Below are 14,356 nucleotides of genomic sequence, written 5' to 3'. Positions count from 1 at the left end.
CCAGAGTGCTGGATTACAAGTGTGAGCCACCATGCCCGGTCTGTTTTTAGACAATTTTTAATAGAGGATTATCCTCAGGAAGCTAAAGGACTGGGGGCACCCTGGCGGGTACAGACCCCCGGGATGACATTAATTACCAAGATGGGCTCAGAGCAAGTGCCTTTAGCTTTGTTTCAGTCCACGTGCTGTCTCTCTCCAAAGATGACCTGAATGCACTACTCCCCAACCCCAGGCCTGCACAGGTTACCCAGACTTTTGCCTGGGTCCTGCATTTCTGTATCTAAAGACCTGTCACTTCATTTAATTATGTCTCAAATATTTGTATGTGCTCTGTGAGCACTTTTAGGGACTCAGAGAAAGACAAGGCATAGATAAGACCCTTGAGAAGTTCAAGTCTCACAGGAGAAGTAAAACTACAAATACGGTGGTACACATCTGTGAGGCAGAGGCAGGAGGATTGCTTGAGCCCAAGAGTTCCAGACCATAGTGCGGTATGATCATGCCTGTGAGTAGCCACTGTGCTCCAGCCTGGGCAACAGAACAAGAACTGCATCTCTGAAAAAGGAAAAAAGAAAAAGAAAAGGCAGAATGCAGTCAGTGCCACAAGGGGGCACTGTGGGAAATCACTTCTGACTTAGGAGCGCCTGTGAGGCTTTATAGCTGTGATGCAAAGGGTGGCTGAGGATTTCCGTGGAGGCAGGAGGTGGGGGATTTCACAGGGACAGAGAAAAAGAAAAAGCATGAAGGCGGGAAGACACAGGTGTATCTTGGGTACTGTTAAGAACTCCATTAAGCTGACTGCAGGGCAAATGTAAAGAATGAAACAATGTGATGAGAGAGAGTCTAATCTTAATCTCTCCATTCAAAAAAAAAATGCCATTGTGAAGAGTTTTTACTTTATTTAGGAGACAGCAGGAAGCCATAGCATGTTTCTTGTCTGAGGAGTTTTATTTGTTTTTCACATCTTCATAGCATGTATTTGATTAGACAGAACACTTAGATTAAGCAAAAATTGAGTGTATATGTGACAAGCATTTGTAAAGTTCCACTTTAGCATACATTATCATTGAATCCCCGTCAAGCCCTGGGAAATATATTGAGGGCCCCCATTTTACCAATGAAGAAATCAAGGCCCCAAGAAGATATTTGACTTGTCTGGCCTCATCTGCCGCAAAGCCAGGCCTTCTGTTTTCACCCCCTATGCACAGGGGCGTCCTCACAAAGCTGAGCTTCAGGAAGGTGATTCTCACGGCGCTAGATGTGGAGTCCTAATTAAGGAACAGGAGTCAGGCTGGCAGGACCAAGGGAAAGCAAAAAGAAAGCGGATAAGCCATGAGTCTGCCACCGCACCCGGCCCGTCTGCTGTGTTTCCAAACAGGCTTGTTCCCTTCCAGGTCTTCACTTTAGGAGGCATTCGTCTTTTTTAACCAAGAGGCAGTTTCATGAGGCGGTTGAACATATAGACTCTTCTGTTATACCATCTGGGTTCAAATCTCAGCTTCACCCCTTCCTACCTGTGTGATCTTAGGCCTGTTTTTAGCTACTCTGGGCCCAACAGGGATAATTTTACCTACACCATAGGGTTGCCTGGCACCTAGAACTATACCAGGAAATAGCAAGTGTCAGGTTTTATCCAGCAGCCCGTGCTTCCTAAAAACATTCCTAAACACTCTGTGTTTGGAGGCAATTTTATGACTCACAAAGGAAAACTGCCCCATTCTTGGTCATATCTATCCTTTCTTTTTTTTTTTTTTTTTTTTTTTTTTTTTTTTTTTTTTTTTTTTTTTTGAGACAGAGTCTGGCTCTGTCACCCAGGCTGGAGTGCAGTGGCCGGATCTCAGCTCACTGCAAGCTCCGCCTCCCGGGTTCCCGCCATTCTCCTGCCTCAGCCTCCCGAGTAGCTGGGACTACAGGCGCCCGTCACCTCGCCCGGCTAGTTTTTTGTATTTTTAGTAGAGACGGGGTTTCACCGTGTTAGCCAGGATGGTCTCGATCTCCTGACCTCGTGATCCGCCCGTCTCGGCCTCCCAAAGTGCTGGGATTACAGGCTTGAGCCACCGCGCCCGGCCCATATCTATCCTTTCTTATCCCAGATGATCTTACCCAACCTGATGGCCCTTCCACCCAGTAAACTTGGTTCTGAATGACTGCTGTTTCCCAGACTCCAGGCCTCATGCAGAGGTAACAGGTTGCTGGCACTGGGTATATTCAATGACGTGACTGTTCCCAGAATGCTGTCAGCTGGCCTCAAGTGATCCACCTGCCTCAGCTCCCAAAGTGCTGGGATTATAGGTGTGAGCCACCATGCCCAGCCACCACCAACTTTTTAATAAGCCAGTAAGGCTGGGCATAGTGGCTCATGCCTGTAATTTTAGAACTTTGGGAGGCTGAGGCAGGAGGATTGCTTGAGCCCAGAAATTTGAGACCTTCCTGGGCAACACAGTGAGATCCTGCCTCTACAAAACAGTTTTTAAAAAATAAGCCAACAGACGTGGATACAGTGCCCTCCATGCACTGGTGACTGCCTGTTGTGAGGAGGGTCACCACAGGCAACTGAGGGCAGCCTTAGTGAAAGCCTCAAGTGCCAATTCCTGCCAGAACCCAACACAGGATGGGCAATCTTTGAGCTGCTGGTGTTATCCTCAGTTCTCCATGCATTGTGCCTGGCACCCCACAGTTGCGTCTCATAATGGACATCTGCACTGTCCACACAGGTGACAAGTTATCTGCCCTTCCAACAGCAGCACAGTCTAGTGGCATTGCTTCTGGCCTTAGCCAGTGCTGCCGCATTGGAGCAATTAATTTTTTTTTTTTTTTTTTGAGACGGAGTCTCGCTCTGTCCCCCAGGCTGGAGTGCAGTGGCCGGATCTCAGCTCACTGCAAGCTCCGCCTCCCGGGTTTACGCCATTCTCCCGCCTCAGCCTCCCGAGTAGCTGGGACTACAGGCGCCCGCCACCTCGCCCGGCTAGTTTTTTGTATTTTTTAGTAGAGACGGGGTTTCACCGTGTTAGCCAGGGTGGTCTCGATCTCCTGACCTCGTGATCCGCCCGTCTCGGCCTCCCAAAGTGCTGGGATTACAGGCTTGAGCCACCGCGCCCGGCCTGGAGCAATTAATATTTTGTTGCATTTCACCCTGAGTATTAAATGAGTGGAATTCTTTTTGAGATGGGATCTAGCTCTGTTGTCCAGGCTGGTGCAGCGGTGCAGTCATAGCTCACTGTAACCTCAAACTCCTGGGCTCCAGTGATCTTCCCACCTCAGCCTCCTAAGTAGCTGAGACTACAGGCACATGCCACCATGCCAGGCTAATTTGTTGATTTTTGTTTGTTTATAGAGATAGGGTCTTGCTTTGCTGCCCAGGCTGGTCTTGAACTCCTGGCTTCAAGCGATCCTCCTACCTTGGCCTCCCAAAGCACTGGGATTACAGGCCTGAGCCACCATGCCCGGCCTGAATGGGTATTTTTAAAAATGAAAACTGGTGATATTAGTGAAAAAGCAAAGGTTTTATAATTTACTACAGTTGGAAGTCAATAATTATGCAGGCCAAAAGTAACAAACCTTTGCCACAGTAGTTGGGGCTCATTGGACTTAAGCCAATCCCTAATGTGTTGGGTTGGAGAGTAAAATAAGAGTGTGAACAAATGATTGGGAAATGTCATTGAAGAAAATATCTAAAAGGCAAGATGTAATTAGATATTCTATATATTTTTTGTCTTAGGACAAAAGAAACTTAAGGGATCCCTTCTCCTTTATAGTGTTTAAGTTCTTTTTTTTTTTTTTGAGACGGAGTCTTGCTCTGTCGCCCAGGCTGGAGTGCAGTGGCCGGATCTCAGCTCACTGCAAGCTCCGCCTCCCGGGTTCACGCCATTCTCCTGCCTCAGCCTCCCGAGTAGCTGGGACTACAGGCGTCCGCCACATAGCCCGGCTAGTTTTTTGTTATTTTTTAGTAGAGACGGGGTTTCACCATGTTAGCCAGGATGGTCTCGATCTCCTGACCTCGTGATCCACCTGTCTCGGCCTCCCAAAGTGCTGGGATTACAGGCTTGAGCCACCGCGCCCAGCCCTTTTTTTTTTTTTTGAGACAGAGTCTGGCTCTGGTGTCCAGGCTGGAGTGCAGTGGCACGATCTCGGCTCACTGCAATCTCTGCTTCCTGGGTTCAAGTGATTCTCCTGCCTCAGCCTCCCGAGTAGCTGGGATTACAGGCATAGGCCACCATGCCCAGCTGATTTTTGTATTTTTAGTAGAGACGAGGTTTCACCATGTTGGCCAGGCTGGTCTCGAACTCCTGACTTTCAAGTGATCTGCCCGCCTCGGCCTCCCAAAGTGCTGGGATTACAGGCGTGAGCCACCATGCCCGGCTGTGTTTAAGTTCTTATTTAACTAGTACATGTCACTTTTTGTACATGTTCAGGAATGTGATATAGTCAGAACTGCCTTAATTTCTTTGACCAACTCGAATGATTATGTAATTATTGGCATTGGTTGAGTTTATTATGTGCCAGGCATTTATCCTATTTTATTCTTCAGCACCGTCTGAGGCCAGGGTTGGGAAAGGCAGTCTGCGTGGTCCAGAGCATGCCTGCGTGTTCTTGCTGGGTGTGCCAGGAATGCAAGGCCCTGGCCACACTTTCCTAGGCCCTTTCCCAGAGCTGTGTGTGTAGTGGGCAGCCTTGAGGAATAAGGTAATGTCTTCCACCAGGACAGAGAGAAGGATGGCCATGAAATAGGTAGTTTCCCTGAAATCAGAATTCCTTGTCTGCAATGCAAACCATTCCATGCATAGCATCCACCTGGGCCTCTCCATGTTGCCCCTGTGGGGCTTGAGAGAGCAAGGAGAATTGACACAAGCAGGATGCTAGTGCTGATTGTTGTGCCATGAGCCATACATTATTCTGTCTCTGACCCAGGCATCTTGTGTCTTCTGCCAGCATCCATGAAACAGCAACCGTAACTATCTTTTACATAGGGTAAAATTCCAGACTTTTGACAGTTTGGATGGAGGGGATTTAATGTTGTCATGACTATGGAGCTGCAAGCCTTGCAGCCACAGCCAAGAGGCAACATGATTGTGGGTGCTGAGTCACTGGGTCCCTAAAACCGAGACAAACGGCATCAGCAATGAGGATATAGAGCTTCCAGTGGACCGAAAGCACTGGAACGTGCAAAATCTCGTTTATTGGAACAGAGCTGCTCTCTCCCTTTGTGCGACTGATTCTTTGGACCCCTCCCCAACCTCAGCTATGTTAAGGAAAAAGCTGAGTATGTTGGGGAACTTCACGGAAGGGGCTTTGTTACCGGAACCCAAGTCACCATCCTCCCCGGTCTTGTGGCAGGAAGCGGTGCTGGGTGCAGCTGGAGTGGTTTTAGAGCAGCCTGAAATAAAAGACACTCAGTCCCTCAGGGTCAGAATCAGAGGAGGCTGTGGCCAGAAAAATCCCAGCTACTGGATGAGCCTAAGGACAAAGCCTAGGCGGGCAGACACAGAAACTAAAGGGCATCACAAACAGGAAATCTGACGCCGGCAACACAAAGGGGTCACCACCTCGGTAGAAGCAGGGACCAGAGCCCCTCAAGAGTGAATGGACGGACACACAGAACCCCCACCCCCTCCTCATCCACATGGAGGGATCTCCACTCCCTCTACAACTCACAGCCCCAAATTCTATATGGTTTCTGTGGAAACAAGTCCTCATGCGTCTAGTTTTAGTCCCTGGAGAGCTGGCTTCTTGGCCCCTGGATAAGGTGAAAACCTGATGGGCACCAGAAGAGACTGCCCTTCCCTTGTTCCCTGCTATCTGTCCTTCCCATTCCCACTTAGTTCCTTTGTCTTTTCTCCATTCTACATGCTCTGTCTCAACGTGGGACTAAAATATATATTGTTATTAGTTACAGGGTTACTGATTGAGTAAAGTTTTGGTTTCTAAACTTGTTCTTAAAACGCAGTTGCATTGAACATTTGGTTTGCCTTTTTTTATTATTATCATTGTTATTAAGACCAACTCTCACTCTGTGACCCAGGCTGGAGTGCAGTGATGCGATCATAGCTCATTGCAACCTCCAGCTTCAACTCCCGGGCTCAGGTGAGCCTCCTGCCTCAGCCTCTCAAGTGGCTAGGACCACAGGCACTCGCCACCATGTCCAGTTAATTTTTTTTAATTTTTATTTTTGTAGAGATGTGGGGGAGGGTGGCCTGGCTATGTTGCCGAGGCTGGTCTCGAACTCCTGGGCTCAAACTATCCTCTGGCCTCAGCCTCCCAAAGTGATGGGATTGCAGGTGCAAGCCACTCTTCTGACTTGTCTTCCTTCAGAAAACACTGAATTGCTTGGTACTGTTTGGGTCTCCAGTACTTTTATCTATAAATAGGGATGATGTTGAAAAGACCAAATTAGTTAATACAAATAAAACACTTACAATGGTGACTGCTGTTGTTGCCCTTCATTGAGGTGTAATCTGTGATGTAGTTTCCCCATCCTAGAACATCCCCAGCCCACATCATAAACAGTTGGGCAACATCTCATGGGAAAGCCAAGGAGATAGGAAGCAATACCAATGCAGCAAAGAAACAGGGAAAGCAAGCAAACAGCAGGATGCCTACTACCCTAGGACCTCATGAAACTCCTGGGGGCGCTCCCCAATTGCTTCTGTCTCTCCTCTCCCTCTACCAGGGGCAACCACTTCCTTAACTTTTATGTTAGTCATTCTCATGCTTTATGGTTTTGCTATCTATGTATGAAATCTGAACAATAGACAAGCCTGGCCAACATGGTGAAACTCCAACTCTACCAAAAAAACACAAAAATTAGCTGGGCATGGTGGCACGTGCTTGTAATCCCAGCTACTTGGGAGACTGGGGCACAAGAATCACTTGAACCCGGAGTCAGAGGTTGCAGTGAGCCGAGATGGCACCACTACACTCCAGCCTGGGTGACAGAGTAAGACTGTGTCTCGAAAAAAGAAAAAAAGAAATCTGAACAATATATTGCTCAGTTTTGAAAAAGTTAGTAGCAAGCACAAACCCAGCAAAAAAAGGGTTGTATGGCCCCATTAGATGGAGGCCCAGGAGAGGAGATGACACAGAGTCCTGCACCGGAAGCTGGCCTCAGCATCCCTGAGAGCCTATCGGGGTCACGCCGGCTGTGAGAAGGCGAAGCCACAAAGCAGTTCCCGGAAGCACAGAGGTCAAGGCAGTGTGGCACTGGCAGCATTGCGGTATATACCAGGACAGTTTTTTGGGAAGGGGCACAAGGAAGATACTTGCTTTTGTTTGAGACTGAGTTTGGCTCTTGTCACCCAGACTGGAGTGCAGTGGTGTGATCTTGGCTCACTGAAACCTCTGCCGCCCAGGTTCAAATGATTCTCCTGCCTCAGCCTCCTTAGTAGCTGCAATTACAGGCACCCACCACCACACCCGACTAATTTTCATATTTTTAGTAGAGACAGGGTTTCGCCATGTTGGCCAGGCTGATCTTGAACTCCTGACCTCAGGTGATCCACCCACCTTGGCCTCCCAAAGTGCTGGGGATTACAGGCGTGAGCCACTGCGCCCGGCCAGATATTTGTTTTTAAACCTGGCATGGCCCAAATTGTCTTTATTCTACTCTCCCACGTGTTTGATACTTTGGCTGAGTATAAAATTCTGGACTAGATACCATTTTCCTTCAAAATTGTAAAGGCATTTCTCTTTCATCTTTTTTTTCTTTCTTTTCTTTTCTTTTTTTTTTTTTTTTTTTTTGAGATGGAGTTTTGCTCTTGTTGCCCAGGCTGGAGTGCATGGTATGATCTCGGCTCACTGCAACCTCTGCCTCCCGGGTTCAGGCAGGTCTCCTGCCTCAGCCTTCTAAGTAGCTGGGACTACAGGCATGCATCCCCACACCCAGCTAATTTTGAATTTTTAGTAGAGACAGGATTTCACCATGTTGCCCAGCCTGATCTCAAACTCCTGGCCTCAGGTGATCTGCCTGCCTCGGCCTCCCAAAGTGCTGGGATTACAAGCATTTCGCTTTCATCTTATTCTAGTGCTGTATTTAAAAATCTGGGTTGGCAGGGTACAGTGGCTCACACCTGTAATCCCACCACTTTGGGAGGCCAAGGCTGGTGAATCGCTTGAGCTCAGGAGTTCAAGACCAGCCTGGCCAAGATGGTGAAACTCTGTCTCTACTAAAATTACAAAAATTAGCTCGGCGTGGTGGTGCACGCCTGTAATCCCAGCAGGTTGCGGTGAGCCAAGATCATGCCACTGCACTCCCGCCTAGGCTGGACCTGTTTAAGACCCTGTCTCAAACAAAAAAAAAAAGAGAGAGAGAAAGAAATCTGACACCATTTGTCCTGATCCTGTGTATGTGATCTGTGTTTTTTTGTCTCCAGAAACTTGGGGAATCCTGTTTGACCTGAGTGCTCTAACATTTCATAATGAAGTGACTAAGTGTGAGTTTACACTCACTCATCCATGGGCTGGGCACTTAGATTCAATCTGGAAACTTCTTCCCTTTATAGGATGCTTTTTAATTATTTCTTTGACAAGATTTCTTCCTGTCCATTTCCCGTGTTCCTTCTGGGGCCACTAATCATCCTATGTTAGACCTACTGGGTTGGTCCTTGGCAATTTTCTTGACTCTTTCCAGCTCTTTACATTTTTACTCTAATTTGGGGAGATTTCCTCGATTTTAACTTTCAGTTTCTGTATGGAGTTTTTCATATTTATTATCAAGTTTTTCATTTCCAAGAACTCTTTCTGGACTCTCATTGTATCGGGTCCAAATACATCTTTCACAGTTATAAAATGTTCAAATAAATATTTGTTGGGACTGAGCATGGTGGCCCACACCTGTAATCCTAGCACTTTGGGAGGCTGAGGCAGGAGGATTGCTTAAGCCTAGGAGTTTGAGACCAGCCTGGGCAATATGGCAAAACCCTGTTGCTACCAAAAATACAAAACTTAGCTGCATGGTGGTAAGCACCTTTAATCACAGCTACCTGGGAGGCTGAGGTGGGAGGATGGCTTGAGCCCAGGAAGTGGCAGTTACAGTGAGCTGAAGTCACACTACTGTACTCCAGCATGGGTGACAGACTCAGACCCTTTTTCAAATAAATAAATAAATATTTGTTGAATGGAATGAACAAGTGATTGGGACAGATCGTAGACAGAATCTATGCATATCCTTCAAATCCCTATTTAATCAAGAGCACCTGTTTTATCCTCCCAACAGTACAAGTGCTACATTGAGAAGAGAAAAACAAAAAGAAATATACGATAAGCAAATAATACACATTGATATACTATTCAGATTTTTTCCCTTTTTTGGAGAATGGGGTCTTGCTACGTTGCCCAGGCAGGTCTGAAACTCCTGAGCTCAAGCTATTCTCCCACCTCTGCCTCCTTAAGTGTTGGGATTACAGTGTGAGCCACCGTGCCCAGCGCTATTCATTTTTCTTTTATTTTTTTTTCTGAGACAAAGTCTTGCTCTTTTGCCCAGACTGGAGTGCAGTGGTGCAATCTCAGCTCACTGCGACCTCTGCTTCCTGGGTTCAAGTGATTCTTCTGCCTCAGCCTCCCCAGTAGCTGGGATTACAGGCCCCCACCACCACACTCGGCTAATTTTTGTATTTTTAGTAGAGATGGGGTTTCACCATGTTGGCCAGGCTGGTCTTGAACTCCTGAGCTCAGGCAATCCGCCTGCCTCGGCCTCCCATAGTGCTGGGATTACAGGCATGAGCCACCGCACCCGGCCCAGATTTATTAAGCAATAGTGGTGCATTTCATGCACAGGTAGCAGCTAGTCTAGTAATAATTCTCCACAAATCATTGGGAAAAAAGCGGCAATTTTCTACTTTTCCTTTATGTTCAGGAGCATCAGCAATATACAACTCAATGTCCACACAGGTCTTTGTTACACAGCATGAGTCACGAAATGTTTGCCACCAGAGCAGGATAAGTTTTTGAGCTTGTAATAGCAAGCAACTGGTTTGAAGAAAATCTTGCAGTTATAAAATAAAGTGATTTTTTTTTGAAATGTGTTGAGAGAAATGATTTGTCATGTAGTTATTTATTGTATCAGTTATTTTGCGTGGTTACCCTGATCTCCCACCTCTAACCTCAAAACTAAACATTTTATTTGAGATCTGTTTATTTGCTTATCTGATTATTGGCCATATATCTAATTTCTACATCCTCTCGGTCAAGATTTCGTGTGCATCTTAAACTTGCTTCCCATAAGTTATCCCCAACTGCCAAACATCTTATACAAAAAGAAGGTACAGTCTCTGTCCCACTGTAAACTCTCTCCTATTTCTCATAGCTGGATCATCCTGTCACTCACTCATTTCGTAACATTTAGCAGTTGCACACCACGAATTAAGCTAGGTCTAATTTTGGTCTTTGCCCTTAAGGATCCCAGTGTGATGCTGTAAGGACCCAGTGAACACTGTTGAGTCCGTGAGCCAGGTGCTCTAAATATACAGTAAAGGGCCATTTAGTCTTCGCACCAACCTTACAAGAGAACTTTTATGATCACGTTTGCCAGAGGAGGAAGCTGAGGCTCAGTGAGGTTCGGAACCTTGCGGGACCGAGTTGGCAGGAGGCGAGACGGCGCTCTAAGGCCGGTTCCCATACCTCTTTCTCCCCCATCCAGCTGCGTCCACGCAGTTAGGAAGCATCGCTTGGGCCTTGGGGATGCGCAGCCGCCAAGGAGAGCTTTTTCCCGTCCGCTTGGGGAAGAGCGCGCAGGGGAAAGAGGTTGTGGGTCCCGGCACGCGGCACCAGGCTCTCAGTCCCCCGCCTGGTCTTTCCTCTGCTCGGCCCGTGGGGCTGCCGCCGCCCTGGGCTTGCGGCTGGGACTCATTTCCAGATCCGCCGCAGGCCGGTCTTCCTTGTAAGGGCAGGTAGCTCAGAGGAACGACCGTCGGCAACCGCTGCCACGTCCGAAACTGCGTCTCCTTTCTCATTCTGAAATGAAATTCGTAGTTGGTTAAAATGGGCCTCGCCAGAACGATTTACAAACAGGACGAGCGCTCGCTGCCATCACAGGAGGAGAAAAGCAAAGGACGAATTCGTAATGCGGTCACTAGAGCTCCGATGCGCCTAGGGGAGCGCGCGCCGAGCACCAGCAGGAACAGCGCCCCGCGGACGCTGCAAGGTGCGGGGCCGCCCCGCAGGCGCGTGCACGGGCTCGCGCTCCGAACGGCCGCGCGTCTCAGCCGTGCTCCGGGTCCTTGCCACCCCAAACTCCCGCAGCGAACAACGCGTCCCCGGGGCGGCCCTGCGGCTGCTCTTGGAGACGGCGGAAGAGGCGCGTGCGCGGCTTGGGGGACAGAGGCGGGGTCGGGGACGAAGGGAGGCGGCTCCTGGGGCCCAGAAAGCTGGCGAGGAGGAGGAACCTCCCCCGACCTCCACTCCCAGCTCTCCGAACCGTGAAGACACTGCCTCGGCGCAAAGCGTCTCTAGCCGTCCTAGGTGCACCTGTTTCTGTAGAAAACGTGTTTTGTGCTTACGAGGCGCAAGAGGGAGGGCTTTGGGCACACGGCCCATTCATACGCTGGACACTGCATGTTTATTTGTGTGAAAAGAATACCTAGTTATTGCTAGACACCTGCAATCAATCCACTTCCAGAAGATCATTGTAAACATTTAGGGATCCACCCTTTGAAACTTTTCCGAGGCATGTGATGCACAGACACACACACATAATGGGAGTAAGCTATAGCATGTTTTTTTTGTTGTTTTTTTTTTGAGACGAGTCTCGCTCTGTCGCCCAGGCTGGAGTGAGTGGCGCGATCGCGGCTCACTGCAAGCTCCGCCTCCCAGGTTCACGCCATTCTCCTGCCTCAGCCTCCCGAGTAGCTGGGACTACAGGTGCCACCACCACGCCCGGTTAATTTTTTGTAGTTTTAGTAGAAAAGGGGTTTCACCGTCACATATGACGAAAATATGTGTGAGATTTACGCAGTGATTTAATCTTGGTAAAGATAGCAGAAATTCATGGGTGTGCCACAGGAATCTTTTACAAAAAGTTAATGGTTTGTGAATCATTTAAAAAATACCTTCATGAGGCCGGGCGCGGTGGCTCCCGCCTGTAATCCCAGCACTTTGGGAGGCCGAGGCCGGCGGCGGATCACGAGGTCAGGAGGAGACTATCCTGGCTAACACAGTGAAACCCCGTCTCTACTAAAAATACAAATAATTAGCTGAGCGTGGTAGCGGGCGCCTGTAGTCCCAGCTACTGGCGATGCTGAGGAGAATGGCGTGAACCCAGGAGGCGGAGTTTGCAGTGAGCGAGATTGCGCCACTGCACTTCAGCTTGGGGGACAGAGCAAGACTCCGTCTCTAAAAAAAAAAAAAAAAAACCTTCATGGACCCATGGCTCAGTTTATACCAATGATCATAATTATTTTTCCATGCATAGTCTGCAATTCACTCTAGCAATGGGAGTCTTCTATCTGTGGCTTCTTCGCATCCCTTTCCAACATTACCTGAAACAAGGAGATAGCTCCCCTTCTTTCTAACACCAGCAGCATGTTCCAGGCTTACCTTACTTTTGGGTGTCCTGACATCTTGTGTTGACACCCTCCAACAAACTCTGATTTCCTTTAGAGGAGAACAGCATAGTGGGCCCAAATCTGGGGGTTTTGTTTGTTTGTTTTTGAGACAAGAGTCTAACTTTGTCACCCAGGCTGGAGTGCAGTGGTGCAATCTCGGCTCACTGCAACCTGCACCTCCCAAGCTCAAGTGATTCTCCTGCCTCAGCCTCCTGAGTAGCTGGGATCACAGGTGCACGACACCCCACCCAGCTAATTTTTTTTTTTTTTTCCCAGTAGAGACAGGGTTTCACGATGTTGGCCAGGCTGGTCACGAACCCAAATCTGGTTTTAAGACTGAGGATCTGGGCTGGGTGAAGCAGCTCATGTCTTTAATCCCAACACTTTGGGAGGCTGAGGTGGGAGGATAGCTTGAGCCCAGGTGCTGGAGACCAGCTTGGGCAACATGGAGAGACCTCATCTCTAAAAAAGCAAACACAAAAAAAATTGTGGATCTGAATGTCTTTGTGTATAGTGGAAATGGAATTGTCTTGGAGTATAAATTCACAGACTAGTGCTTGCTGGAGACAAGCTTTGTAACCTTTGGCAGTAACTATGCTGCATCTTCTCTGCACCTGGAGACCTCTCTCCTGCTTCTCCTCTTTACTCTGTGCCCTGGGGCTCCCTGGTGATCTGGCCTCTAGTTAGTTTTGGCCAGTGGGAGGCGAACCCAGCACTCTTTCTATGGGGTACCAGAGGATTGACTGCATTCTCTCCACTGAAGACCCTCTCTATGTAGCCACCCCCTTTGAATGCTGGTAACAAGCTTCCCTCCCCTTTATACTCAAGCAGAGGTGGGCTCCCAATTGGTACTGACTCCAGGGACATCCATCCATCCCTTGTAGTCGTCCCTAACCCCTGAAATGCTTTTGTCCTCAATTAAACTCTCTTCAACTATCCAGGTTGAGTATGCCATCAGATCCTGCCGGGATCCTAACTGATACCATAGGATTAAGGGTGATTTTTTTAAAGCGATTTTTTTTAATGCTTTCTGTATTTCCTAAGCCTTTCACAATGATGATGTTTTTCACTTATGAATTTTTAAAATGTCATCAAGAAACGTTATGAAAAGTCCTTTTGCTGAGAGTCATCTGAGCAACTCGTGTTCCAAGGGGCACATTTTAGGAATGTGGCACAAATCACGTCTAGAAGGAGCGCCTCCCCAAACTTGCAACACTTATCTCTGGGTGGCGGGGTGTCAGGTAGCTTCCTTCTTGTATTACTACTATATAGTATGCGTTTTTACCATGAATGTGTATCATTTTTACAAAAAGACAACTTTTTTTTTTTTTTTTTTTTTTTTGAGATGCAATCTCACTGGTCAGGTTGGAGTGCAGTGGTGTGATCTCAGCTCACTGTAGCCTCTATCTCCCCAGGCTCAGGTGATCTTCCCACCTCAGCTCCTCAGCCTCCCCAGGTAGCTGGGCCTACAGGTGTGCATCACTACAACTGGCTTTTGTGTGTGTGTGTGTGTGTGTGTCTGTGTGTATTTTTTGTAGAGATGGGGTTTTGCTACACTTCCCAGGCTAGTCTTGAACTCCTGGTCTCAAGCGATCAGTCAACCTCAGCTTCTCAAGGTATTGCAACCATCAGCCTCCTCACTCACCCTTTTTTTTTTTTTTTTTTTTTGAGACAGTCTCGCTCTGTTGTCCAGGCTGGAGTGCAGTGGCATGATCTTGGCTCTCTGCAAGCTCCGCCTCAGCCTCCCAAGTAGCTGGGACTACAGGTGCCTGCTGCCACGCCCGGCTAATTTTTTTTTTTTTTTTTTTTTTTTTTTTTTTTGT

General features: G+C 48.0%; 1 protein-coding gene across 1 annotated transcript; it reads right to left on the bottom strand.

Moving 5' to 3' along the window:
• Positions 1 to 9,827: 9,827 nt before the first annotated feature.
• LOC112605141 lies at positions 9,828 to 11,249 on the bottom strand. Its single transcript, XM_025354768.1, has one exon. It carries the CDS (start codon positions 10,941 to 10,943, stop codon positions 10,593 to 10,595), a length of 351 nt encoding a protein of 116 aa, XP_025210553.1. The 5' UTR covers positions 10,944 to 11,249; the 3' UTR covers positions 9,828 to 10,592.
• Positions 11,250 to 14,356: the final 3,107 nt, after the last annotated feature.

This window comes from Theropithecus gelada, chromosome 13, assembly GCF_003255815.1.
Source record: "Theropithecus gelada isolate Dixy chromosome 13, Tgel_1.0, whole genome shotgun sequence".
Taxonomy (NCBI): Eukaryota; Metazoa; Chordata; class Mammalia; order Primates; family Cercopithecidae; genus Theropithecus; species Theropithecus gelada.
This window is presented reverse-complemented; position numbering and strand designations above follow the sequence as displayed.

What these genes read in the sequence shown, in the direction of transcription:
- LOC112605141 (XM_025354768.1), bottom strand. Translation starts at nt 10,943, where the DNA reads ATGAGAAAGGAGACGCAGTTTCGGACGTGGCAGCGGTTGCCGACGGTC.